We start from the raw sequence: 27,770 nt of genomic DNA on the forward strand, positions 1-27,770 counted from the left end.
GTGTTTTCCTTTGATTTACCTTTTTATTTTCTTTTTGGTGGAGGAGACCGTAGATATCTTGTTTTTTTTTGTTTTATTTACCTCCGCCGAGGAGGTTCTGTTTTCGCCTGCATCAGTGTGTTTGTTTGCAGGATAACTCAAAACATTCTGGACAGATCTTGATGAAGTGTTCAGGAAATGTTGGGAATCTTACCAGGAACAGTTGTTTACATTTTGGTGATGATCCACAAGAGATCCTGGATTATGATTTTGATACAGTATCTACGGAGATGACTATCGTTACCTTCTTACGGCTATGAAAGCGGATTAGAGCCAGTTTATTTTTAATTTTATTTGTTACAATTCTGACTGACTTTTTTTAAAGGCAGAATTTTGAGTCTGGAGTCAGAAAGTCAGAATTATTTTTTAATGTTAGAATTATGACCTTTTACCATATTCTGACTGCAATAGAAAAGATCACAGAAACAGGACAAGTCAAGTCTGTGTCAGCAGCCAAAACCCCGACTGGATGAAAGACTTGATTGTTGTACTGTAAATAGCTGGAGCTCGAGGCAGAGCAACAGAACCACATTGTTACATAATCTGTTGCCTTATTTTATTTTTAAAGTGGTAATTATGGGGTTTGAAGAGAGCTGTCTAGTTTTAAATGGAAGGCTGAGACACACCAGGGCTTTTAAGGAATTTGGAGACAGTTCTGCAAATGTAGGCTAGTTCCTCACATAGGAAGTGGAGTGACACAAGTATTTCTCAGTATTTAAATCAGGTGTAGGGCAGCACGGTGGCGCAACGCTGTTGCCTCACAGCAAGATCACAGATTCAAATCCAGCCTGGGGCCTTTCTGTGAGGAGTGTGCATGTTCTCCTCGTGTTCTCTCCGGGTTCTCCGGCTTCCTCCCACCACCAAAGCCATGCAAATTAGGCGAATTGGCCATGCTGAATTGTCCATAGGTGTGAATGTTTGCATGAATGATAGTCTGTCTATGTGTGGCCCTGCGATGAACTGGCGGCTCGTCCAGGGTGTGCCCCCGCCTCTCGCCCGTAGACTGCTGCAAAAGGCTCCAGTAGATCCCGCGACCCAGATTAAGCCGTTCTGAGATCAGAGATGCTTAATGTTAATCATCACGATTCATCAGGTTCACTTCTCATACTGTGTTGACTTGATTGCATACTTGATTTCAAGCAGGATTCAGTAGCATTTCCATGCAATTTATTAACACTAAGTTCATTGAGGAAATGTGTCAGATCAGATCTTTAGAATGAATTGAATTTCTACGGATCACAATAGCAGGTTCTTAAAGTTTGTATAATTTTAGAGTGGTTGCTGTGAGATACATTAGTGAGGCATCAATCAGCGTACACAGCTTGTAAGGGGTGAATGCCAGTTTACGCCTTGATGTGTTCAAATGTAGAACAAGTTAAGTGATTCTTGGTTTGCTAATAACAGTTCATGTTGTGCTTTAAATCACAAAGCAACACCAGTAAAGATGTGATCATTAACTGACATTGTTGAGTGCTGGTGCAACATCTAATTCATGCAGAGTAGGTTTGCATTCCTCCTAAACATTTGCACTAAAAATACAAATTGATCACATTTATATTTTTCATACTTAAGACTAGTCTGAGCATAATTTCGAGTCAATTGCTCACGATGTCAAACAGCAGATGGGGATTGGTGCGTCTCGTGTCTACTTCAGACATTGCTATCATTTTGAGGCTGTCAAGTTCTGTACAAGGCAAACAGTTCAGTCATAATCTTCACAACCTCAACGTGGCTGTGGAAAACAACACTGGAGGCCAAATCCAAGGCTGTTGTACAAATCCCTATCAAGTATGGCACAATACCAAGGTAGTCAATGATCCCCACTGCTGTTCTGCATAGGCTTGAACCTAACTGGCCAGGTCATTACAAAAATAAGATAAGGATACTGATTCAGTGTACGGTAATCTAGTTATCATCGGCCTCCACCTACACATGAACAACATTAAGTTCTGCCCAAAGAACAAAATACTAACTGAAAAATCCACAAGGATCTACAACGAGGATATCAGAATGTCATTTGGTTTGGAAAAATGTGTCCACATGGTGGGAAGGACACGGAAGATGACCAGGACGGAAGTGGTGGAGCTTCTAGACTCAGAGGGTGGGACACCAGACATCCGGGACAGCCATAAGTACATGTGCGTCCCATTAGCCAATGGGAACCATGATGAGGACACAAAGATGTCAGTCACAGCTAAATACCTCCACAGAGTAAAGACAGGTGCTTAGAAGAGGAAGTTGGAAGACCAGGCTTCTACGTCATTGGCATAGTTGCGTCATCAAAATGTAACACTACGGTCCATCGCTGTCCCCTGTCTGGCTCTCCTCTTCATTACAGCACTGTTAATGCATGCGCTGGCTCAGATGTTAATGAACATGATGATGGTTTAAGGTGCAGTAGTCCCACCGTGAACACGCACCACACTTACAGTCATTACGTGAATGTTATATTATTGCAATGAAAAGTTGCACAGCTTAATTTGTTTATTTTACTGGTTTTCTAATCAATCTAGGTCTGTAATCAATAATTAAAAAAGAAATTTACTTAATGAGAGGCATATTTCACTGTTTCTCAGAGGCTTTGTGAACTTGAACCAATTTCAGCTATTGTAGAAGCAACTCCATCCTTATGTCTTGCCCCCCTCATTCTATACATATGTATTTGTCTTAAATAGCGTTGTATTTCATTTGAACATGAATGTGATTATTGTTGTCAGTATTTAGAGGATGTGTTTTCTTGCTATGTCTCCCTCTGGTTAGTCTTGATTCTTATTATGTTCGCAGATGAAAACTTGAAGTCTTTCAACATGATAGGAATTATGCACTGGAGGAATAAGGGGCAGTTAAAAAAAAGTATAAAGAAGAGCAGAGGGAGAAAGAGAAATTGGGCTTCCCTCAGAGAGAAAAGCAGATTACTCGCAATCCTTTTTACTCATACAGCCTTTTATTTAAAATGAAATTACCGTAATAACCAGGAAGCTGAAAATACTACGAATATTCCGATATATAACCCGTTTTAACCGGGATGTTATACATTTAAACGCTGCAATACTTCTCAGAATGCAAATGTAACTACACTGGACAAAAGAAAAGCTTAAAGAAAACCTCTGATTTTTTCTTATAAATTGTTAATATTATGTTGTCATTAAAAAATAAAAATTGTATGGATCCTAAAATCTATGTAAAAGAAAATAAAATATTTTTGAAATAATAATATTTTGTTAAATTAAATTATAACAGCTGAGATTGTTATTATTCCTCAGTCTAATGAACCGACATGAAATAAATCCCTTCAGTTGTCGCACGTGGTAGAATGACGCACCTAAAAGACGGAAGTGACGTACCCGGAAGTTGAATGCGTTTCCTGTTAGCTTGATGTCCATCAATGAATGCCCTTGGCCGCCTCGCGTGAATCATCTCAGCTCCCCAAACTCATACGAAGCCGCTAAAAACCAACGCCAAGTAGGCCCAGAGGGATTCCGAGGTCCGGACAGAAAGACGGCTGCCTTTTATTTAGCGCACTTTGGACGCTGAAATGTCCGCTCATAAATGTCTGTTGTTACTGCAGCGGGGTGTCGCAGTTAGGCAGCACACGCTTTCAACACGATTTCGAGCCGGAAACAGCGTGTTGAGCGGCCGGTGGAGTTTCGCCGAGCAGCGGGCATGGACGTCAACGACCCGGACAGTTTGTCTGCAGAGACCCCGCCAGCTTCTGTCGGCGTGGAAAGCCAGCCAGTTCAGCTTTTGCACCAAGGTAAGTCAAATGTACTACATGGGGAATTAACTATGGGCCTGCTTAATGTATCATCAATCAGAACCAGTAACGAGAATCGTCTGTATAAGACCTCAGCTAGAGAATATTAGGTAAGATAGCCCAAGATAGTTCAATGTGGTTTTTTTGTGTATAAAAATTCAGGATCTACTGATAAATACTAACTCTGATCCAAAAATGTTTACAATACGTGAAACAAACCCTGCAAAGGCATTTCCGTTTTTACATAACGATCCTAATCGGTATAGTAGCTAGTAAAAAATATAATTGTAATGAAATGAACACTAAAGTAGCTCCTTGTAGTGGAGAGAGAGTAAAAAAAAAAGTGACATGAAATGCAGAGATTCTGACTTTTTTATGTACAGTATTTATTGTGCTGAAATACTTCACATAGGTGCAGTTATTATTCCACCAGTGGTAAACATGGATGAGTACGAAGATTGTCATCAAGACATTTGTCTTCCAGTCAGGGGAAACGAGTGAGAATGAATATCCTCCACTGTCCAGCTATGCGTCTGACCTGGAACCTGAGCAGAAGGTGCACATGGTGCAGGCGAAGGGTTTACCATGGTCGTGTTCGGAGGAGGACCTGCTGCAATTCTTCTCAGGTACGTGTTGGAATTGGGCTCTTCTTAATCATAGTAAACTACAAACTGAATGAAATGTTATTGTCATGCGTTTGCTAGTCACAGATGTCTTTTAACTTACCTTTCGTGGCATACGTTTGTGTTTTTAATTGAATGGTTTTTTTTATTTCTTTAAATATTGCTATTAAATATGTAGTCACTTTCTAATAATGGTATATTTGACATTAAAGATCATTAACTGCTAAACACCCTGCCTCACTGTTTACTTTATCTATGCCATCAACATGCAAGTCGGCAATGTTTGCTGTCCTGATTGGGGACAAACAAAAATATTTATTTTCTGATGTATTCCCCCCCCCCCCTCAGACTGTAGGATCCGTGGCGGGGCGAAGGGAATTCATCTCACTGTCAACCATCAGGGGAAGCCCTCTGGAGTGGCCTTTATTGAGATGGAGCACGGCGAGGATGTCGACAAAGCTCTGGAGATGCACAGACGGTACCTCGGGCCGCGCTACGTCGAAGGTTTGTGTTGTTCTCTCATCTGTGGAAGGCTGAACTCCAAAAGCATATTGAGCTCTTTCCACCCCGTTGTCGGGATGGGTTTGAAAACAATTTACAAAATAAACATCAGATATTTGTACTCGGATATTAGATACGGTCTTGAACATCTACTGAGAAATCTTGATGTTTGAGTCTTAAAAGCGAAAATGTGGAGGACCCCGGCGCTCATGCTCCGCCTCGTTTGCAGTGTTTGAGATGACGGACAGTGATGCTGAAAACGTCCTGAGGAGCGACGCCCGGACTGCTCGTAATGACGGGGTGGTCCGATTCAGAGGTTTCACCTACGACAACACCAAGGAAGACATTGCCCAGTTTTTAACAGGTTAACTATTTTATATATATATATATACACACACACACACACACACATACAGTTTACATCTTGACGTTTTTCAGAAATTGAAATTGAAAGTGTCGGTTCTTATTTGATGCAAAGGGATTACATTAAAATAGCTACTTAAGTTGACCAAGAACTGTATAGTGGAGTAAAGTGCGCATTAATTGTGTCTGACGCGGAGTAGAATGTAAAGGTGCAGTAAAAGGGTACAAAGCGCAATACTTTCTACTGCTCAAAAAGGCGATTAACCGAACAACCAATCAATTAGATTTCTTTGGATGAATTTGATCCATTCCTGCTGTAGTTGATGATTTAATGAAAGGATATAAAAAAAAGACATGATTTTGTGTACAAAGTTTTTGGAGACAAATATTTGATGTGCACTTAGGAAAAATAGGATGAGCAAAGGGAGGAAGAGAAATGTACAGGTGAAGGTTTTTTTTTTCTTTAGTGCCAAAGTAAAAGCTCAGTTCTGTGTGTTTAAGGCCTGGATATAGTGGAGAATGGGATCACTATCATCGAAGACTTCGCAGGAAGAAACTCTGGAGTGGCCTTTGTCCAGTTTTCCTCTCAAGAACAAGCTAATGAAGCTCTGAAGAGAGACAGAGAGGTCATCGGAAACAGGTGGGATGCTGCACGAGCTCTGTGAGGCCCTTCTCCAGAGGAAGCGGATTGTCACACTCTTCCAATACCATCAAACTGTTCCTTCCTGCTTGCAATCTCTTATTTTGTTGTTTATCGCCTGTTGTCGCTATTCGCAGATACATCGAGGCGTTTCCCAGCACACTTGAGGAGATTTCATTTTGGTTTAGGCAGAAGCATCCAGCGCGTCATCCCACCAGCGTTCCATCTGCCAACAGTAGGACCAACCCCCAAACTGGTTATTTTAGGAATTTGTAAACTGACTTTGGAGTCCGTCACAAAAAGAGCTGCTTAATTTGATATATATATATATATAAAAATGACTGTATTTTACGGACCATAAGGCGCACTTAAAATCCTTTAATTTTCTCAAAACCCGACCGTGCGTCTTTTATGTGGCGCACGGCGCTCAAAAATCAGTCCAAATGTTTTAGTACGACTTTGGTAAGCGACGAAGCCGCACCGCTAGATGGACTGTCGGAGCGTTACGGCTGCTGTAGTCAGGAGCCTCGCTGAGTGATACGTACCGGTGCTGTCCTTCAACATAGTATTATAGTCAGGAGCCTCACGGAGTGATACGTACCGGTGTTAAGAGACATGCTGACGAAGCAGATTTCCAACTCGAGGCTGTCGGTCCCGCAGCAGAACACGGGAATAGAGCAGCGGCGAGAGAATCCAGCATTAATGAATCAATGGAGGAAGTGGAGGAAGCAAGAAGACCTGCAGCAACTCATCTCCTGCGATCTGCGACTCCGTGCGCGCCGATCTCATCGATACTGTCTAAACCCAAGTGAAGCAAACTAACTCGGAGTTCATCATCATCATCATCCCGGGTGGATTAACCAAAGAACTCCAACCGTTCAGCGTTAAACTGTGAGCTGCGTGGGAGCTTTGGATGACAGAAGGCGAACACACATTCACCAAGACAGGGAGGCGACGCCGGGCGAGTTTCATCTTGAGAATAAGTTGAATAAAGTTTGACTTATCTGACTGTTTCGTTTGACTTAATGCGCCTTAAAACCCGGTGCGCCTTTTGTATGAAAATAGACGCGTTCATTGATGTTGCACCTATTAATAAGGTGCACTTTATGGTCCAAAAAATACGGTAAATGAGTAATTCATACCTCCAGCAGTTTGGGGGGGGGATAAATGAAAAGCGATGCATTGACAATTCTGGTGTGTGTGTGTGTGTGCGTGCGCATGCTGAGGAGGGATTCTTTACAGACACCCAAATGTGTTTACTTCTCTTTAAACTGATCTCTGCTCCATTAGGATCCTCTCGGAACTCACCCCTGTCCCCTCATTGCATCCGGATGAGTGGACTTCCATTCTGTGTGTCTGGAGAAGATATTGTGAAGGTAAGAAAAACAAACATTAAAAATACAGATGATGCTGGTTACTTTGTGGGTTCTTCTAATGTGATTGTTCTCTTGCAGTTTTTCTCTCCTCTGCTCCTGTCTAGTATCCTGATTGAATGCAGGCCTAATGGCAGGGTGAGCGGACAGGCCAACGTTTACTTCAACTGCCACGAGGACGCCGCAGCGGCCATGTCCAGAGACAAAGAGTACATGGGTGAGTTAGTAGTTAAAGCGCTGTAAGTATCAGATTTAATGCTACGGATCGTCTCGCACCTCTTATCGTAACGTTTTACAACACAAATGTTTTATTATTGCTGTTTATTTGTCACTGACGTTTGAACCATATCTTAATTTGTAGGAGAGAGGTATATCAACTTATTCCTGAATTCTGAACCACAATCTGATTGAAGGTGAGAAATGCAAAATTCGATTGTGCTCATCTGTCAGCATTGTGAATATTTTTGAGGTTGATATTTCTTATTTCCAAGAAAGAGACAGATGTGCAAACTGTTTTTTTAAATCAGTAAAAGTAATTTCATTTTACCGGAACTGAACAAAGATTACTGCTCATTTTTTTCTCCTGTTTTTCTTTTACACTTGCACTTAATTCTCCTCCAGGTGTGTGTTCCCCTGCAGATGAAGACACACATCCGCTGCCAGATACATAAACAGGCCTATTGTATCCAAAATGAACTTGTACATCAAACAGTAAATAAGTGATTGAAAAATGTCTCCATTGTCTTCTTCCAAGAACAGAGTTCATTGCAAGTCAAGATCAGCGTAGGCAACTTCTAAAGTATTTAATACTCAATTTTAGTGGAGGTCGTCTAAAATTATTAGCAAAGGTGAATACTATCACAATATACGAAAGCTTTGTTATAAAGCGGCATAGATGGGACGGAGACGGGCTGATATGCACCCTAGCGTATATCAGTGGTTACAGCTGTTTCTAAGGTTCCTAAATCAGAACCAGTTGAGGTCAGGTGCTTTTTTTTGTCTCTAACTTGCAGAATTTTATCATAATGGAAGCTTAAATTACTAATATGGATTATAGGAGGACGAGGCTCATCGGGGCTGACTGGCAGCGGCTCTTCTAGGCATTGAAGTTAAAAGGCCTGAGGTCAATAGAACAGCGAAATAAAATCCAGATTTAAGGACTCGAGTCACACCAGTAACATGTTTTTTATTCATCAAAGCATTTTCATCTGTTTAGCTACAACGCTAACTAAATGTTTAGCTGCTTGTATAGCGCTCCTAATTATTCCTCATATTAATCATGAAAACCTAAAAACATCTGTTGTAGTGATGCAAAGGTATGCCCACCTCAAACCAGCCATGCATTAAAAACATTACAATGCAGAAAAGCAGCGTAGCTATAAGAGACAAGGATCTGTAGAGTTTATCATTTAACTTCTGCCCTGACGAATCAGCCTCTGATATGAAAACAGGAAATGCAACAGTAAGGAAATATTCTGCTCCGAATATCGAGCTATGCAAACTTAGAGAAGCCTCTTCCAGCTGGGCTGTAAACATGAAGCTGCCCAGCTAAATTAGTATAACAACCGTTTGGCTTGTAAAGTTAACCCAGTAAAGACTCTGCACGGCCGGAGTCTTTACTGGGTTTAAAATTATAGAATCATAATACAAAATAAGTCCAGTTTTTCCTTTTTCATCTTAAAATTGAGGTCAAAACATAGTCAGTTGACATTTCGATCAATAATCCACCCAAGTTGGCATTGAGAAAAACAAACGCATAACTTCATGAGATGAATCTGGCGGCTCATTCAGATTTCAGCAGCAGAACACATACTTAAAGCCAGAAAGCAGGCATGTTGGCAACACTTGCATTTGCAAAATGAAAGTCTGTATCCAATGAGCTCTCAATGGCACCTGACATTTGTGTTTGGACTTTACTACATAAAGTCAAATATTGCAACTTCAGAAACCACAACGCTTAAAACGACTCGAGACATCAAGTCTGAAAGTGCCTTTTTGTAGTGCCAGTTGTGCAAACCAGTGTCTCTGGTTTCCTCACGTCTGCTCAGCGTGTCTTGCACTAAAATGTTATTTCATGGCGGTGTCGAGGCGTATTGTTGCAGTAACAGGGAGAAGCAGGCGGTGCACACGGTCTCCGGGAGGATGGAGGAAGGCAAAGGAAGCTCGTTGCACACGCAGCTCTCACAGAAAACCCCGTGGCAGTTCTTACACTGCTTCTGCAGAAAGAAAACCCCAAATCAACCTCAAACACTTTGACTTTTCTGCATAAAATATTAGAACATGTTTTCATTCATTAAGTCTGAAGTAAAATCAGGGCATTTCTCCAACTCAAACGCTCCAATAAATCAGATAATTACATCATTTAATGATGCAATTATTTTGTAATAACCTACTGAGTCAGGCTAACATCTGCCTATCATTTATAGTTTAGCCCATTAGCAGGATAATATCTGTATAATATCTATACCGTAGCGAGACAATGACTAAATCACGCTTTTCACTAGCTAACGAATTAATAGTTAGATATGTTGGAGCGGCACATTTTAGTTTGGACCAACTGTTGGTTCGAGCTTTGCTGGCACAATGGATGATGAAAGGGTTAAATCGTGGGAGGAGAGGTGTTCTCTAACGTTACTGGAAACATCATTTAAACAATCTTGACCGTCATTTGATAATTGAAGACCAGTGGTAAGCACTGTTGCCTCACAGCGAGATGGTCGCAGGTTAGTCTCCGACTTGTGGCCATTCTGTGAGGAGTTTGCATGTTCTCCCCGTGCCTGCGTGGGTTCTCTCCGGGTTCTCCGGCTTCCTCCCACCACCAAAGACATGCAGCCTAGGCTGATTGGTGACACTAAATCGCCCGTAGGTATGAGTGTGTGTGTGGCTGGTTGTATGTCTCTGTGTTGCCCTGCGATGAACTGGCGGCTTGTCCAGGGTGTACCCCGCCTCTCGCCCATTGACTGCTGGGATTGGCTCCAGCTTGGCCCGCGACCCGATGACGGAATAAGCGGTTGGAAAATGAATGAATGAATGGTAAAAACATCTCTAAGTTGATGTAACGACTAGAACTAATACCCTCTCCTGATTTTTAGTGCCGTTCCATTTTCTAAACTTAATTCAACCCGGCTCAGAATCATATCCCATCCTCATACCTTCGTCTTCAGGAGCGAGTCGTCATCCTCACACATCGTACAGACAGAAGGCTGACTGATCTCCACGTACGACTCGGCCTGCAGAAAATTGTGTCAACTTTATGAATTATAGGATTGTTGGAATATCCTAATACGAGTGGCGTGTGACAGCAATGACTTCATTTAACTCATCTAACCTTTAACCCCTATTTATTACTCCAATTTATAACTAAATCAAATAATAAACAGGCCTATGAAGACAGACATTTTATTTTTGACCTTCGACCTCACCTGTTCATCCTCACACTGTGACAGAGACCTTAGAGAATGAGATAAATAGACGGATATGAAAGGAGAACAGTCTAAAATGATTTAATTTTGACTGGAAGTCGCAGTTCTTGAAACTACTTACAGGCTGGAGCTCAGACTTGTTTTGTCCTCTGCTTCTGGGTGTGACCGCTCATCCTCCCTTTTGTCTAACGGGGACTCTGGGAGCGTCTGTTGATGAAATGCACACAGGTTAAGTGAGGTCAGAGTTATCTTTCACAGAGCATGTTTATGGCCGCAGGCTTACATTTGGCTTGTTCTCCCGGTGTCGACTCGCCCTCTGAGGATTGCTCTGCTGTCTGTACGAGACATTGAACTGCTGCTCGCTCCTCCTCACGCGCTCCTTACGCAGCTCCAGCTCCAGATTAGACCTGAAACAAACCAAACAACTGAACCGTGAACACAATAATCAAACTCCATAAATAAATATATTTTAAAAAGGCAGACATGCAGAATTCATATGATCTTTTGATAGAGGGTTGTTCTTCCAGAGGGGCTGAAGTGTCTGTGAGAATTTAAATATCAGTCTTTCAAGTAAACACAGCACTCACAAACACCTGCTGAAAGAACAGATGCTTCATGTAATTATGTCCAGCGCTTTTGAGTAGATGTAAACAGGGGAGGGGAGCATTTACCCCTCTATGTCCCCTTTGGAAGGGTCATGAACACGACCTTGACCTCTTTCTTACAGATATTGTTTTGCTGTGAATGAAAGTATAAACCTAACCAAATCTGGGTTTCCACACCCTGCCTTGAATGAATGTGTGGTTTTCAGCTCTACCGGCCTTAACCTTCAAATTAAAAGCACGTCACCATTGAGCCAGTCCTTACCTGTGTTTCCTCAGCTGTGCCACCTCTACCTGCAGACTTTCGATTTTGTCTCCAAAGTCCTGTTTGAAGAGCCGGTTGGCCTCCAAAGCCAGATCCCGCTCTCGCTCAGCTTGTTTGCATCTAGTTTGGGGGAGGGGGGGGGGGGGGGGGGGGGGGGTGCGTGTAAACTTATGGTACATTGAAAACTGAATGAAAAATAGAAACATGGTTGGAAAGAGGAAAATTAAATACAAAAATAATTAAAAGGATCAGGAGTCTGAGGACGGGAACTTGATGAGGACAACAGGAAAACCAAAGAAGATGAAGCAGGCGCTGCTTGTTTAATGTTTTATTAGCCTAGTGGTTACGACAGTTTACACCAATGTTATGTTCACATACAATTCAAAATTAAGAAGTTAGTTTTGCTCTTCTTGGCTGGTTTTGCTCCTGGCCTACACTAGACCTTAGATCACCAGATGACAACACTGGACATCAGTCCCTACATTAATTCATAGCCTGAATTTTTGTATTCTGTCCGTCTTTATTCGTCGAGAATGTTAAAGCGCACGCTCCGGGAGGGGCCGAATTCTTTGGAACAACATTCCAGTAAGACCACAACCACCCATACAACCCGGATGCGTTCATGAACACATCGGTCTATTAAGACTGTCCACAGTGGGAGTTCTGATGTCTTCTCATGTTAGCCTTTGCCAGAAAGCATTAATCTGAAAGAAATGTCCACCAAACAAAAGTAGAAATCCGCTGTGGTAAATGTACATCGGTCAGAGAACACGAGTACTCCACGCTACCCGAAGCTGATGCTGGAGAATCACTGCAGGAGGTTGTGGGAAAATGGTTTTATTTTCAACAACAAAGGAGCATCGTACAGAAAAGGTAACGTCCTAGTTTGATTATTTGTAGATTAGGCAGGGTTGTATGTAATATTGAGGTTTATCAAAGGGAGAAGCTGCTACTGCAGCTGCAGCAGCTTCCCTGCTGCCGAGTTCAGGTTTCTGGCCTGCTTCACCAAATGTTTCTCACTAATTCAACGATTCAAAAGATGAATGAGAAGAAAAGAATAAAGACAAGGACGGTGGAGAAGGGAAAAACAAGACAATGTTTTTTTTTTTTTATGGGTATATCATTTAATAATAATCTCTGGTGAGTGTGGAGAAGTGTCCTCACCTGGTCTCCATCTGTTTGACGGTCCCCGTCATCTGGCTTATCTTGTCCTCCAGGCGAGCGATGGCTTCACCTTTCTGTTTAGAGCCGGCATCGACGCTCTGATGAGAAGCAGGAGCCATTTCAGTGAACCGAAAGGACACACACACACACACTAGACAAGGGACAGCTCAAACAAAAATAAGTAATTGTGGAAACAATTAAAACATTACTATAAATGATGTTTAGTTTAAAATCTTTCAGGTAGAAACCACGTAAAACCCACGTCTGATACACATCAGATGAACTGAAGTGTGAATTATGGTCACAACTGTAAAAAATATTTTTTAAATGAAAAGCTGTTTTAAGACAAAAGTCATGCTATTTAAAACAAATATAATTTAAAGCAGTAAAACCTTAAAACTTACATTATAGCTGGTCCTCACTTAACGGCGTAACGATTTTGTCGTTAAATGAAACCCCCGTTTACGACAACTTGGTCGACATACGTATAAATGACCTAAACTTATGCAAATATATTATTATTTTTGACCACACAAAATGTTTATACCTGCACATGCTGGTGTGTACGTACACACAACTCCACAGCCAGTGTATTCCGATTGTCGTAACAGCGATTCCTTGCTAAACACAGAAATTTGGGAAAGCCCGTCGTAACTCAGAGTCGGCGTTAAACTAGGACCATCTGTCTCTATGTAGACACAGTTAAGACACAGCAAATGCTGCTTAGGACCAAGCTTTCATAGAATGAACTCGAGTAAGGGGATTACATTTTGAAGTTATGTTCCGTAAAGCAGGCACAACAGCCGGTAATAAAGTGGTCAGCACGCTGCAGACTTGGATGGGAGTCGGGGGGAGCAGACGCCACCTCTACCTGTGACTTGTGGCTGAGCTGTTGATTGATGACACGAAGGTCTTCCAGCTGCTGTCGGAGCTCAACCAGGGCGTCCTGCTTCTCACAGATGTCTTTCTCCAGCATCTTCATGGACAGCTCCATCTCTTGCTTCATCCCGATCTGCACCTCCAGCTCCTTCTCCACGTCCTGCTCAGAGAAAATCTTGATCTTCGGAGGCAGGCTTCAGAAGAGCGCCGACATTATATAAATGGACACGCAAGACACCCATCTTGACATGACATGATATTATTTCAACCTTGGAGAAGAAAAGCAACGTGTACGAACTATGAAACGCACCAATCGAAGCAGAGTCTCCTCTTTGAGCTGCTTGCGAGTTTCACCCAGCACCTGCCCGTCTGGCGCCGAGTCACTTCTTATAGCCTGCAGGAAAGAAAACATGCAGTTAAAAAGGTTTTTAATTCAAGTACAAATGTATATTGTACACAGTTTTCTGACTTCATTCAGGTACTGCCGTAGGGAAATCTACTTAATATGTGGGCTCTTTGGCAAAAGTGATTATTAACCTCAATGACATCCGGCTTTATTAAAGGTGAAAGAATTTTAAAAATCAACATCCTGGATTATTATTCTTTTTTTAAATCAGAAAATAAGCAACAGAGTAACGTATAGATTAAATACCATAAACATATATACATGCACAATCTGTATGTCGCTAATGTACTGCATATCAACTAAACATTTGTTTATTTGTTTACAGCGTGTGTTCAGAAAGCTAAACCTTCCCATTAAATTTACTGCACAATAATTTGGAATTTACAGTGTCTAGATGACAATTCCCAAGAAAAAGTTTTACTTTCTGTTTCAAAGAGAGAAAAGAGTGATGATGCATTCACCTTCCTGGACTCCAGCTGGTACGAGCTCTCCTTCACTCTTTCAACATCTTCCTGTAAAGTGATGATCCTGTTGTTCGCCACAGCGAGCTGCGGAGGCAACAGAAGAGACAGGAAGGCCAATGATAGTTTTAAATAAACGTGAGATTCCCACTGTGCGGTTGAGCTCTGGATGACCCTTCACCTCTTCTGTTAGCTTCGTGTTGGACTTTTCCAGAGCATCCACCTTGGCCTGGAGGTTGTTTACTGATGCACTATACACAAACACGGCATCAGTTAGTCAACTTAACCAGGTGAGACGATTGAAGGCAGGCGGTCACTGTGACAAACCTTAAATGTCTGTTGAGCTCTTCCACGTAATTCTTTTGATCGAGAATCGCTGTGATCTGACCGTCGCTGAAGGACCAGACAGAGAAGGACACTCGGATTATTTTGGAAAGCCATGTTATATTTCCTTAAATGGATGCCACGGCTTTGCATGCTGTAACAATGATTGGCTCTAACACCGTAAAAGACCTCTATTTTTGTTCTGTTTGGTTTTCTGACAAATTTGGAGTCAAAATGCCCGGATTTAGCAGGTTGGAGTAAAAACAGCACAAATTAATTTTGAGGAATTTAGATTTAATATCTTTGGGGGGTTTTTTGTGACAAAATGATACACTGAATGAAAACTGTAACGATGGATATTCTAACAGGCTTTTGAAAATTACCTTCTGGTCTTTAAACCAAATTAATAAAGGAAAATAGAAAGATTAGTTTCTGCTGTATGAAGCTGAAACGCGAACTGACCAACTCATTAACTGGACAGACATATTTTGTAGGTCCAGTCAACCAGCTGTCATGTACGTAGTTAAACACAGTGTTCGGAATGAACACTAATACATCGATAAAAGAAAAAAGAATCCAATTCCCAGCGCTCCTCCAGACCGACGCTGCCGGATGGAAACACTGAGGTTAAAGACCAGCAGGCGGCGCTCACCCCTCGACACTCTTACTGCTGTGTCCACCATCCTTGAGGTACATTGAAAAGTCAATCACGCCGACCTGCAGAAGTAATTCAACAAGAAACCAATATCAAGTCAAGCCATTCTGCAACATTGATGTCAAACCAGGGAAAAGCGCAAAGATAACATGACTGCATGCTGCTTCTGGAAGATCCCCAATAAATGTCTGAGTCTGTACTACCGCGACTTCACGAGAGGTTTTCAACCGAGCACCTGTGAGTCCAGATCCTCTCCCTTCATGCACAGGTTGGCATCAATGACGTTTAGCCCAACAAGCAGCCCGGCGATGACGGCGCCTTCTTCCTCCATCATCAACGCATTGGGCTCGTAGAATTCACTGCAGAGAACAGTCCGAGTTAGAGAGACTGATTTGAAATGCCGCCGAGTCCCAACGTGGCATGGTAGGAGCAAACCTGAGCAGGTCCTTTCTGTTAATGATGGTCTTCATGTAGTCCGACAGTTTCTTCTGCATCAACGCCAGTCGTAACCAGGCGCGACCTCTTCCAAGAGGCGTTCTGGAACGAAACGGGAGCCACAGTTAGCATCAGGCAAAAGGACTCGCTCCCTTGCAATCAAATCTTCTCATGGAACCGTTTTGTGCGCAGCAATGTCAAGCGCAATGACATCAACAAAATCTTCGGTTATGATGAAATCTGCGGTTTTCAGGGATCGACAGACCGGACTCACTTTAGGCCTGGCAGGTCTTTGACACTGGCGGTGATCTCCCCCGCCTCAGGCGTCAGCTTCTCAACAAGCTCCAACGCCCCCCAGAATGACTTGTTCTGCCCCAGGAAGGTCTTCTTGGCTGATTATTGAGGAAAAAAAGATTATTTTATAGGGATATGGTCACTAACTCAGAGTTGACATGAATTTAAAGCAGTGTACAAAGATTGACAGTAACTGTATCAGTCATTTTTATTCCTTTTACCTGCCTTCTTCTTGGTTTGTTCAATTACAAAAAAAATCCTCAAAATGAAACAAATACAGTACGTGGATTTTATTAATATTCTGAGACTGAACTATAATATAAGTTTTATGCAGCATCAAATTTCAATCTCCAATCTGTGTAGACTCATAAGATCCTGCAAAAATCAAACAACAGTGCAGCGTGGTCTCGGCATACTTTTCAACCCATGTTTCAGACAGTGCTCCATCACAACAAAGAACTGCTGGAGAGGTGCGTAATCAGAGTCCAGCGTGCGCCCGAGGTTGAGCGCCGACTCGATCAGTCCCTTGATGCTCAGTTTGGCCATGTTCATCAGGTTCAGCCTTTCAATCGCGATGGGATCCTTGGGATCTAAAACAGGACAACAGAAAGACAGATAAATGCCCTCAGGGTCCTTGTAATGACACATGAACCGTTATGGGGTCACAGCAGGAAGCATTCAAAAGTAAATAACTTAACCACAAAGGAGGTTTGCTTTCATTTGGAAAAAGGAGAAACAAAACCAGTAAGTTTCCATTGGAAAGTTGGAAAAGTTAAAATGATTTAATCTGCAAGTGAAACCTAAAAAACAGCCAAAATGAAACACATTTAAATATGGATTTAGAACAAACAGGAAGCTTGGAAAGAGAAAAGGGTTCAGCTAGGAAGACGTGGCTTTATCTAATAAATCAAACACTCAATTATCAAAATGATGAATATATGCATTTATGCCTGCTCCATCTCGTATGTTAGTAGTTAACAGAGGCTGAAAGGGCCTTTAGCAGATGATCTTGTTTAAATTATTAATACATCCGTACAGTCAGGCTGAGTTTGTATTCAATCAGGCTGGTTAGAGCGCAGCGCTAATAATTCCAAGGTCGCAGGTTCAATCCTCCTGTGTGCCAGTCAGCATGTTGTCCACTTAACAGAGGGTCAGTAGTTTGAGTCCCAGTCAACAAATCCTTGAGCAAGATACTGAACCCAAACATGCTGACTGCTGCCTCTCAGCGTTGGCCAGATACAGAAAAAAAGGATCAAATAAAAACATGTGTGTGTGTGGGGGGTGGGGGGGGGGGTATTCTAAGAGAAAAATAGTTGCAGTATAGCAGATACCGGATGGAAAGCGTCAACATCTGGTGCTGCCTGAATCAAATAGGACACAAGTATACAAGCACTGGAAGAAATAATATAGTACTAGCAACGTCACACCAAGTATTTCTATAGCCAGTAAATGGACAGATGAAGTCAGATGCATTACTTCAGTTAAAAAGTAATAGAAAGTCAGCATGAAATTTGGTCCGTCGTGCTTTTTACATTGCATTTCTAATTGTTCTGCCTTTAATAGAACTCATCATGATGATTAAAGATAAATAGAACAAATTAAGACAGCAATCCGGAACCCACTACACAAAAATAAAACCATAAAAACTAATGACGTGTGTGAGAAAGGGACATTCCAAAATAAATGTCGTGTTAGATTTGGGCACAAACAGCCGAACTGGTCTGAAAATGTCAATATCAATACTCTGTAATCAAGAATAATAAACGCAGCACAAAATATGACACTTTGGATCATACCAATGGTTCCTGACATCGGCTGCCTCGTATACAACCTGCCAAATCCATCTGCTGCGCGCTGGAAGAAGGCGTGGCAGGAGACGAGGAGGACTGAAGTCTTACAGGACAGCAGATATTTTCTTTGAAAAGCAAAACCATCAAACTAAAGCACAAATCTCTTCTATTCAAGTCACCGGTTCACACCCAGATATAAATATCTGAATTCAGCCACTTCCTGTCTCACGTAAAAAAAATAAAAGTCTAAATCAACAACAGGCGTGTTTCCTTTGTGCTGTCATTTTCCTTAAGATTAGAAAGTAAACAGAATGTAACATCAACTGGTGTACTCTAGCTAACATGATTTACTGGAAGCCAAGCGGCGCTCAAAACAAAACAACGTCCAGATTGTTTTGTTGCTCGCGCCTGCCTTTTTTTTTTTTTTTTTTACTAGCCAGGTCGTCCTGCTGTGCGACTCTCACGTGTCCAGCGGTCGGCTCTGATCAAGCCACAGCTGGAATGAGACACATTAGCACAGTTGACTAGATAAAATGAATGCTGCCTCAGGACTGTGACTCACCACGCCCTAGCAGGCATCACTATGCCAACGAACATGGATGCTGAGCTAGCCTCTCGCATTACCTTCATGGGCCGGCTCTGGGTCCGGGGTGAGGGAGATGTCGTTGAGCTCGCGAAGGCAAAGCCACTCGCCATCGACAGACACGCGAAAGTTGCAGAGATAAATGGTCTCCCGAGCCGCCTGGGTGATCTTGTCTGTGGTGGGCGTCGGGGTTTCGCTCTGAGGCGTCAGATCAGACATGATGACTCAGCTGATGCGAGGCCAATCCGACACCACCAATGGAGAAATAGCGCAGTAGCTTCGGTACCAGTAAAGGGTCCCCAAAAAAATCCACAGTCAAACAGAACAGGAAGTCAGAGGATGGAACGAGAGCGTCAGAACCAAATGAATCAAGGGCCCGCCAGCTGGTTTCAGCAGGTGCTTGAAAGGAAGCCGCTTTTCCTCCTCTTTATGTCTGCATCCTCCCCTCCTCCTTGTTGAGAATGGCTACCGTGCTCTCGCCACCGCTTCAGTCTTCCTTTGTGCAGACCGCGGATTTAAAATACAAAAGAGGACCTTCCTGAAAAATCACATCCCTCTGGTCCGCTTAGCCCCAGTTCCCTGATCGGACTGCCTGTGCACCGCAGTGAATGCACTGGGTGGGTGTTGACCAAGATGGCTGACAGCAGTGCAGTCAGGCAACACGGAGTCACGTGAGGAGATGGTGCATGCGTAAAAAAGAGTGTGTGTGTGTGTGTGTGTGTGTGTGTGTGTGTGTGTGAGGGGGGGGAGGGGGGTAATGATGAAACAGATCAACCCTTTCCTCGTAACATGGATTGTAAATGACAATCATGTCTACCTTTGAGATCAATGGCGCTTCATTACCTTTTTCCCCACAAATACAAATACAACACCCGGAATTTCCCATTATCATTCATTGATTAGTGCATTCCTAAATAAAATGACCTAAAATTTGTGAAAGCGACCAACACCTCCCAAGGCCAAAGGTAACACTGAACACACAAGTTAGTCTGAAGGAACTCACATTATATATATATATGTTGTGAGATGTGGATGCGTGTGTGTGTGTGCGCGCGCAGCCGGAGCGAAAGGAAAGTGAGTGGAAGAGAGAGAGAGAGAGAGGGGGCGTGTTAGGAAGCGAGGGACAGAACGAGGAGAGAGACGGAGATATCGATAGAGGAAAAGGGAGGCTTGTTTTGAGTGCAATATAGAATAAAGTAGCTTCAGCAATTCAGCACGTCTGGCGTCCTGTATTGCTGCAATTCAGCCCTCTCCCCCAGCGTGAAGAAGTCGGGAGGTTAACCCCGGAGGACGAGCTGCCCCCCGGCCCTGGAGAAGACGTCTCCCCGGTGTCTCCCAACCAAGGTTCGGAGACCAGAACCGGAAAGGTTTAACATTGGCGACCACGAAGGGACCCTCACGCTGCAAAACGAGGGGTGAGCAGCAAAATAAAAGGACGAGTGAAGCCGAGTGACTGCAATAAACTGTGATAGCAGCGTAGCTAAGCTAGCACGACAATGGCGACCTCTCGCTATCCTCCCGATTATTACGGACAAGAAACAAATCATTCAAACCCGTTCATGTCGCTAGCCACTTCTCAAGACAATGAACGACGTTCTTTGGAAGCTTACGGACGCACGGACGGAAGATCATGCGAACATTATAACCCATTTCGGTGTGATGAAACCTGCGCTAACGCTAACGCTAGCGCTAATGCTAACGCCAACGCACGTGTTGATGGAGAAGACCTGTTCGCTCCCGTTGTCAGTCCCGCTCAGTTTTCCCCTAGAAACCCCTTTGCCAGTGCCCACATGGGAAGTTTTGTGCATAGCACACCAGCTACCTCCAAGCCAGATGCTAGCACGCTCCCCCTGATATACCCAGAAGAGAGGGTTAAACATGGACATTCCCCATCGAGCCATTCCCATGATTTATCTCCACATAAAAGTCGCTATGTGCCCCATCAGTCTCCTCCATCAGACAGTGTTGAGGACTACGACTCCAGAGAGAGAGTTCCCACTCTCCATCCTGGCCAGTATGACGGCAGCACGCCATGGAGAGAGTTTCTGCACAGGTTTGAGGGCTGCGCCGAGGCGAATCACTGGTCAATAAAGACAATGGCCATTCAGCTGAAATTTAACCTTGTGGGAGCTGCAGGCGCCATCGTCTACAGAAACCCTCGCTCATCCAAATGGGACTACCGCCGCCTGCTGGAGGAACTCGAAACTGCATACGGCCCCTCTTCAGATCACGCAGCGGTCGTGGCGGTGGAGCTGAGGCGAAGAGTTCGCAAGTCGGGTGAGGCTCTTCATGTGTTCAGAGACGATATTTATGGGAAAGTAGCTGTGGCTTATGGTGATTGGTCTGAGGCCGAACAAGATGCTATAGCTGTTGAAGTATTCACGAATGGCCTGGGCGATGCAGAGCTTGTCCAAAGACTGTTGGAAAAACGTCCAGCTACGCTAGCCAGAGCTTATGAGATAGCCCACCGCCATGAAACCACAAAGAGAGCTGCATTCTACGTCACTAGTGCCATGCAGCCCGCCCGCAACCTCACTGCTCAGAGGTCCCACACAGCTGTTGTCAGAGAAAGTGATGAGAAAGAGACAGTAACCAGTGCTACACCTGCAGCCCGCCGCTTACCCAGCAGCTTTGTTCCGTCCACGTTTACAAAGACGCCAAAGCATCAAAAGAACTTTAAAAGGGATGATATCCGCTGCCATAACTGTAATCGTTGGGGTCATAAGCAAAGCCAGTGCTTGTCCCCTCTGAGAAATGCAAAGACTTTTGTGCCGAGCACCCCCCCGGGAGGCTCCACTGTGCTCCACCTTAAAGGCCAGAACCGTGAAATGAGCATCCGCCTGAGCATATGTGAACTAGAGGTGTGCGCAGTCTTGGACAGTGGAGCGCGGAGGAGTGTGCTGCCCCTTCACTATTATAATGCCGTTCATCAGGACATGAGACCCCCGCTTCTGTCATCCAGGGTTGAGACTTTGCTTGGGGTGGGCCCTGGAGACGTGCCGGTGCTTGGCGAGGTCAAAATACCTGTCAATATTCACAACCGTCAATTTGAAGTGGACTTCCTTGTTGCAGACGTAGCGAGCAATGAAGTACTTCTTGGCCACCCGTTCCTGACCCAAGCTGAAGCCCGCCTTGATTTTGGCGGGCATCGTATCGTCCTGTTTGGGGAAGAAGTGCCTTACTTTCACCCAGAGACTGCCCCAAAGTCGCGAGCTGTGAGACTAGCCAGAACGGTCATAGTTGAACCTGGACAAGAGTACTTAGTCAAAGGAACTGTGCAAACCAAAACTACGCACGGAGATATGATGCTCAGCCCCACAAAAGGCTTCGTGGAGAAGCACAAAGTCCTCATTGCAAGAGTTCTGGTCAACGCTCAGCACTCCAGCATTGTCCCGCTACGCCTTTTCAACCCTGGTAACAAAGCTGTCACTATAAGAAAAGGCGCCATTGCAGGCCTCCTTCAGCCAGCCGAAGTTCTGCTCCCATCCAGTGAACCTGTTGCAGCGGACTTTACAGCTGGTTCCCCTGCGGTTCCCCAGCACCTCCAGGAGCTCTATGCTCAGAGTTCCGCAGAACTTGGTGCCCATGAAAAAATGGAACTGTCTAACCTGCTATGTGCCTATGAAAGTGTCTTTTCTAAGGGAGCTGGTGATCTGGGCCGGACCAGTCTTGTGCAGCACGACATCATCACCCGGCCTGGACCTCCAGTGAAGCAGCCCCCGCGTCGGATGGCTGGAGAAAAGCAGCAGCACGCCGACCAGCAGATCTGTGAGGGCCTGCAAAACGACATCGCCACCCGCAGCCACAGCAGCTGGGCCTCACCGATCGTGATGGTGCGTAAGAAAGATGGAACTTACCGCCTTTGTGTTGATTACAGGGCGCTCAACGAACGCACCATCACCGACGCGTACCCGCTGCCCCGTATCCAAGACACACTGGACACTCTCGCCAACGCCAAATGGTTCAGCACCTTGGACCTGGCCTCCGGTTATTGGCAAGTAGAGCTAACGCCACGAGCTCGTCGTGCAGCTGCCTTTTGCACGCGAAGTGGACTATTTGAGTGGAATGTCATGCCGTTCGGCTTATGCAATGCGCCGGCGACGTTCCAACGTCTGATGGACCGCGTTCTGGCTGGCATGCAGTGGGAGACCTGCCTCGTCTACTTGGACGACATCATCGTGCTGGCCAAGGATGGGCCTGAGATGCTGCAACGACTGGGCCAAGTTTTCCAGAGGCTTAAACAGGCAAACCTCAAACTTAAACCAGCCAAATGCTGCCTGTTTCGCCGCCAAGTTTCCTATCTGGGTCACATTGTATCCGAGCACGGTGTGGCTACTGATCCCAAGAAAGTTGAGAAAGTGCAAGCTTGGCCCGCTCCCACATCAGTCCAAGAGGTGAGACGGTTTATCGGTCTCGCATCCTACTATAGGAGATTTGTGAAAGATTTCGCCTCCATTGCCGAACCATTACACAACCTGACAAAGAAGAACGCACGCTTCCAGTGGCACGCTGAACACCAAACCGCCTTTGACGCCCTCAAGCAACGCCTCACTGCAGCCCCTGTCCTCGGCTATCCACTGGACCATGGTGAACTGATTCTGGACACAGATGCTAGTGACACAGGCATTGGTGCTGTCCTCTCACAGATGCAGGATGGAGCAGAACGCGTGTTGGCATATGGCAGCCGCAAACTAGCTAAAGCCGAACAGAACTATTGCGCTACGAGACGTGAGCTGCTGGCCATTGTTGATTTCACATCACATTTTCGACAGTACCTGCTTGGCCGATCGTTCAAAGTACGTACTGACCACAGCAGCCTGCGCTGGCTGACGCGCATGAAGGAGCCAGAAGGACAATTGGCCCGGTGGCTGGAGAAGCTGGCGGAGTATGAGTTTGAGATCATTCATCGCCCTGGTCGTTTACACACTAATGCTGACAGTCTCTCCCGCAGGCCCTGCCGCCAGTCCTGTCCTTGTAATCTGCAGGACCCCGTCTCACCGCCGAGGGCCACCAGGCACCAAGCTATCCAGTGTGATTTGGACTCCGCTACCAGTTCCCTGTTGCTGAGTCCGGTGGGGGTGAAGACAGACCAAGCAAGCGTGGTTGTGAGTCCGGTGGGGGTGGAGACAGCCCAAACAAGCGTGGTTGTGAGTCCGGTGGGGGTAAGCGCAGACAACCAACCCAAAACAGAGACTATTTATGTGGCAAGCACTAACGAGACAACACTTTTTCCTGGCTGGACTATGGAGGAGTTGCGCCAGGCCCAAGCCACTGATATAGACATTGCACCAATCAGAGCTTGGTTTGAGGCCAGCAGTGAGCGCCCGTCCTGGACCACAGTCTCCCCATGCAGCCCAGCCACCAAAACATACTGGAGTCAATGGAAAAGGCTGTATTTCAGAGATGGAGTTCTGGTTCGTCGGTTTTACTGCTTAGACGGCACACAGTTCTATCCCCAAATTGTTCTGCCTCGCAAAATGCAACCTGATGTTATGCGCCACATGCACGAGGGGCCAGTAGGTGGGCATTTTGGTATTGAAAGGACTGTTGTCAGGCTTCAGACCAGATATTACTGGTACCACATGAGAGAAGATGTCGCCCTCTGGTGCCAGACTTGTACTAACTGCGCATGCAGAGCCAGACCCCACAAAACTCCACAAGCACCCATGGGCACAGTCAGAGTCGGGGCCCCCATGGAGCGCATTGCACTGGACATTATGGGCCCGCTCAATGAGACAGAGCGCAAAAACAGTTATGTGCTAGTAATACAGGACTACTTTACAAAATGGACGGAAGCGTTTCCACTTCCAGATGAAAAGGCAGTGACTGTGGCGCAGGTTGTCGCAACAGAATGGGCGTGTCGCTTCGGAATGCCTCACTCTTTGCACAGCGACCAAGGGCGCAATTTTGAATCAGGGGTATTTCAGGAGATGTGTCGTCTGTTCGGCATTGAGAAGACTCACACGACGCCTTTCAGACCGCAGTCTGACGGCCAAGTCGAACGTTTCAACGCCACCCTTCAAAAGATCCTGGCCGCAACTGCTGAACGCTGTCATTGGGATTGGGACCTGATGATCTCATATGCAGTTATGGCCTACAGAGCGACCAAGCACAGTGCTACCGGTTTCACACCCAACTACATGATGTTTGGCCGCGAGATAAGCGAGCCAGTGGACCTTGTGGCTGGTTTGCCCCCGGACTGTGACCGTGCACCTTCAGCCCCAGAGTTTGTGCAACAGATGCGCGAGCGGCTGGAGCTGGCTCATAACATCACCAGAGAAGCCCTCGGTGAGTCAGTTACGCGTGCAAAAAGACAATATGACAAAAATGCTTGCCACACCCATTACAACGTTGGAGACGCAGTGTGGTACCTCATCAAAGGAACACGGCATGTTAAAAACAAAGTCAAAAAGTTCCTTCCCTCCTATGAAGGACCATTCTTTGTCATGGGCCAGTTAGACGATCTTGTCTATCGGATTCAAAAGAGCCCCAGAGCCAGAGTCAAAGTCGTCCATCATGATCAACTGAAACACTACCGCAGCCGTGAGCCGCTGGACAACGCCTGGGCCCTGGATCAAGCCCAGGGCTGGACACCTGCTGAGATCGTCCCGCCAGCTATCGACAACAACCCAGCGGACGAGGACCTCGGCTTGCACAGCCTTTTCTCTGCTGTCTCCAGTGACAGCTCCAGGGACGCCCGGCCGTCCGCGTCACCTGCCCACGACTCCCTTTTGCTCGGGTCTCTTCCATCCACTCCTTCCCATGTGATGCTTGACCATGGTGGGGGTGTGGTGGGAGAGCCACACAATCAGACTCATCGCGTGTCTCGGCCCAGACGTCAGCGCAGAGCACCGAACCGGTACGGAGACTGGGTCACTGAATGAGTTACCGAAGATGTTTCAGCACTAGAGATTTACGGTTTATATATTTTTTTTATATACTCTAGTCTAGTTTTCTAAATTACCTTTTTCAGTGTTCATTGTTCAAAAGAAAAAAAAAGATGAAGCAACAATGCTTTTACATGATTGCACTTTCCATTTTTGAAGACATGTTGCCATATTGTGACCTGCCCATCTGTATAGGCCTATACAGTCCCTTTGGACACTGCTAGCTCTTCAGGTGTTAGGCCTAAATGTATAGAGCTTGTGTACCAGTTGGTTGGATGGAATGGCTTTATTACATGTTGCCAGTCCATGGTGGGGGTAGTGTTGTGAGATGTGGATGCGTGTGTGTGTGTGCGCGCGCAGCCGGAGCGAAAGGAAAGTGAGTGGAAGAGAGAGAGAGAGAGAGGGGGCGTGTTAGGAAGCGAGGGACAGAACGAGGAGAGAGACGGAGATATCGATAGAGGAAAAGGGAGGCTTGTTTTGAGTGCAATATAGAATAAAGTAGCTTCAGCAATTCAGCACGTCTGGCGTCCTGTATTGCTGCAATTCAGCCCTCTCCCCCAGCGTGAAGAAGTCGGGAGGTTAACCCCGGAGGACGAGCTGCCCCCCGGCCCTGGAGAAGACGTCTCCCCGGTGTCTCCCAACCAAGGTTCGGAGACCAGAACCGGAAAGGTTTAACATATATATATATATATATAAATAAAATCATATAAAATAACTTTTAATTGTCAGTGTAATTAGGCTAATCTTCCTGTGCGTGTGAAAGCTTTAAACGTAGCTGACAAAAGTAGACTTTAACACGGACAAAGGGATTAAGTGACGCTAGCTAAGAACTAGCCAGAGCTAAACATCACGTGACCGGAAGGACAGCGTCGCAGTGGGAGGTGCGCGTCTTGTTGACATCAGTTAAGCTCGCTGCCACATATTTACATAAACTGATTATCCGATGCTTGAGTCGTTTCGACAGCCTTGCAAATAAAGTTGAGATTGGCCATTGGCTGACGATGAAGGTTATGTTAAAGCTAATCTTAACGTAAATCAAGCCATCCTGAGTTATCAACCATATTTATGAGCGGAAGGGAGCTAATAGCATCCAACAGCTAACAACAATATAGCTAACGTAGAAGTTCAAGTAGTTTGGGTAGAATGACGTCACCTAGCGTGGTAACCAGGACTTCATTTGTACTTACTTCGGCGCTTTGACTCAATTCTTTCAATCCTGAAGTCATACTGCCGAAGCGGGGAGGGCGTGAGCGACACCGGCTTGCCATGTATCAAGTTCGATGAGTTTAAAGCCTCCTTAAAATATATCACCGAAGTCGGAGAGAGAGTCTCCTCCGGACTGTCAGCGTGCCCGTTTTCACCGGAGGAATTGTGTCTCTTGGAGCCTGAAGCCTCGGTAGATGACGGGAGAGGAGCAGGTCCAGGCGGCTCCGCCATCCTCTCATGTGACTCGAGAGGCTGTCAGGCAGCGGACAGCGAGCTACGAGCGGCTAGCAAAGGCAGCGACGCTAATCCGAATCGCGCAGACCAGCTCGTTTACTCTGGAATGTTTCCGGTCATCACTTCACCACAAGTCTGACCCGGAAATAGCTATTCGTTAGCATTTTGGGTCATGTTTTCTTTTAGCCAATGTCGAGAGAGCTTTTGCGACGTCAGCGATCTTCGCCCATGATCATAACCAGAGACTGCACAAGAAGGGAGATGAGTGGCGCCGGATCCGGGCTCCTCCCGTGATGCATTGCGGCAGGAGCTCCGCCTGTTCCTGTGTTTGTCAGCGCTGACGTCACCCTGGAGGAGCTAGAACGCAGAGCTACCCAAGAGACTGGGATCAAATACTCTCGTGTTGTTTTGGAACACAAAATGATAGTTAATTTAGTGATGTGGAAATGAAGAGAAGGTGTGCCCACAGGTGTGAATGGGTGTGAGAGGGACTAAAACAACTCTACAATAACCAGGTCCAATGCATTGCTCCTTCGTGGTTAATGTTAAAATGTACGCTGTCCCTGTATAAATATATGAAATTAAATAACCAAAACCAAAATCTTTGTGCCAAGGTGGTTACATTTTCTTTTGGTGGCAAAGCATTTTATTGGAGGCCATTTTAGATATTTTTTAAATTTTGGCCCATAAACGGTTAATATTGTAGTTCATTTGTTCTTCAAGAGTGAGAACATTGCCGCACATGTAATACCCAGAATGGACAAAGGGAGGCGATGGAGGTACAGTGTTTAGGAATATAACAGCAGGCGTTAAAAACAAAGATGCTTTGCCTCCAGACGTTTTCCTGACCTTTGTCCTGAGAAGCTGCAC

General features: G+C 45.1%; 2 protein-coding genes across 2 annotated transcripts; one reads left to right on the forward strand and one right to left on the reverse strand.

Moving 5' to 3' along the window:
- Nucleotides 1-3,441: 3,441 nt before the first annotated feature.
- LOC137913593 (G-rich sequence factor 1-like) lies at nt 3,442-8,024 on the forward strand. Its single transcript, XM_068757236.1, has 10 exons — nt 3,442-3,793; nt 4,278-4,419; nt 4,765-4,920; nt 5,147-5,281; nt 5,782-5,920; nt 6,058-6,155; nt 7,211-7,296; nt 7,375-7,510; nt 7,655-7,706; nt 7,915-8,024. Exons 1-9 carry the CDS (start codon nt 3,575-3,577, stop codon nt 7,702-7,704), a joined length of 1,161 nt encoding a protein of 386 aa, XP_068613337.1. The 5' UTR covers nt 3,442-3,574; the 3' UTR covers nt 7,705-7,706; nt 7,915-8,024.
- Nucleotides 8,025-8,465: 441 nt separating this feature from the next.
- LOC137913592 (protein RUFY3-like) lies at nt 8,466-27,017 on the reverse strand. Its single transcript, XM_068757235.1, has 18 exons — nt 26,648-27,017; nt 16,617-16,790; nt 16,181-16,298; nt 15,907-16,008; nt 15,707-15,830; nt 15,469-15,533; nt 14,820-14,885; nt 14,674-14,743; nt 14,493-14,579; nt 13,936-14,019; nt 13,618-13,785; nt 12,747-12,844; nt 11,583-11,702; nt 10,999-11,122; nt 10,837-10,922; nt 10,716-10,743; nt 10,446-10,523; nt 8,466-9,509 (listed from the first exon to the last, which is right to left on the reverse strand). Exons 1-18 carry the CDS (start codon nt 26,895-26,897, stop codon nt 9,366-9,368), a joined length of 1,986 nt encoding a protein of 661 aa, XP_068613336.1. The 5' UTR covers nt 26,898-27,017; the 3' UTR covers nt 8,466-9,365.
- Between the last annotated feature and the right edge of the window lie 753 nt (nt 27,018-27,770).

The sequence above is a fragment of the Brachionichthys hirsutus genome, unplaced genomic scaffold, assembly GCF_040956055.1.
Source record: "Brachionichthys hirsutus isolate HB-005 unplaced genomic scaffold, CSIRO-AGI_Bhir_v1 contig_723, whole genome shotgun sequence".
Taxonomy (NCBI): Eukaryota; Metazoa; Chordata; class Actinopteri; order Lophiiformes; family Brachionichthyidae; genus Brachionichthys; species Brachionichthys hirsutus.

Excerpts from the sequence above, each read along its gene's own strand:
- LOC137913593 (XM_068757236.1), top strand. The coding sequence starts at position 3,575 with ATGTCCGCTCATAAATGTCTGTTGTTACTGCAGCGGGGTGTCGCAGTT. Across the intron at positions 4,420-4,764 it reads CCTGCTGCAATTCTTCTCAG|ACTGTAGGATCCGTGGCGGG; the intron begins GTACGTGTTGGA and ends CCCCCCCCTCAG. Across the intron at positions 7,297-7,374 it reads CTGGAGAAGATATTGTGAAG|TTTTTCTCTCCTCTGCTCCT; the intron begins GTAAGAAAAACA and ends GTTCTCTTGCAG.
- LOC137913592 (XM_068757235.1), bottom strand. The coding sequence starts at position 26,897 with ATGGCGGAGCCGCCTGGACCTGCTCCTCTCCCGTCATCTACCGAGGCT. Across the intron at positions 16,009-16,180 it reads AAAGACCTGCCAGGCCTAAA|AACGCCTCTTGGAAGAGGTC; the intron begins GTGAGTCCGGTC and ends GTTTCGTTCCAG. Across the intron at positions 10,923-10,998 it reads ACCGGGAGAACAAGCCAAAT|ACGCTCCCAGAGTCCCCGTT; the intron begins GTAAGCCTGCGG and ends TTTCATCAACAG.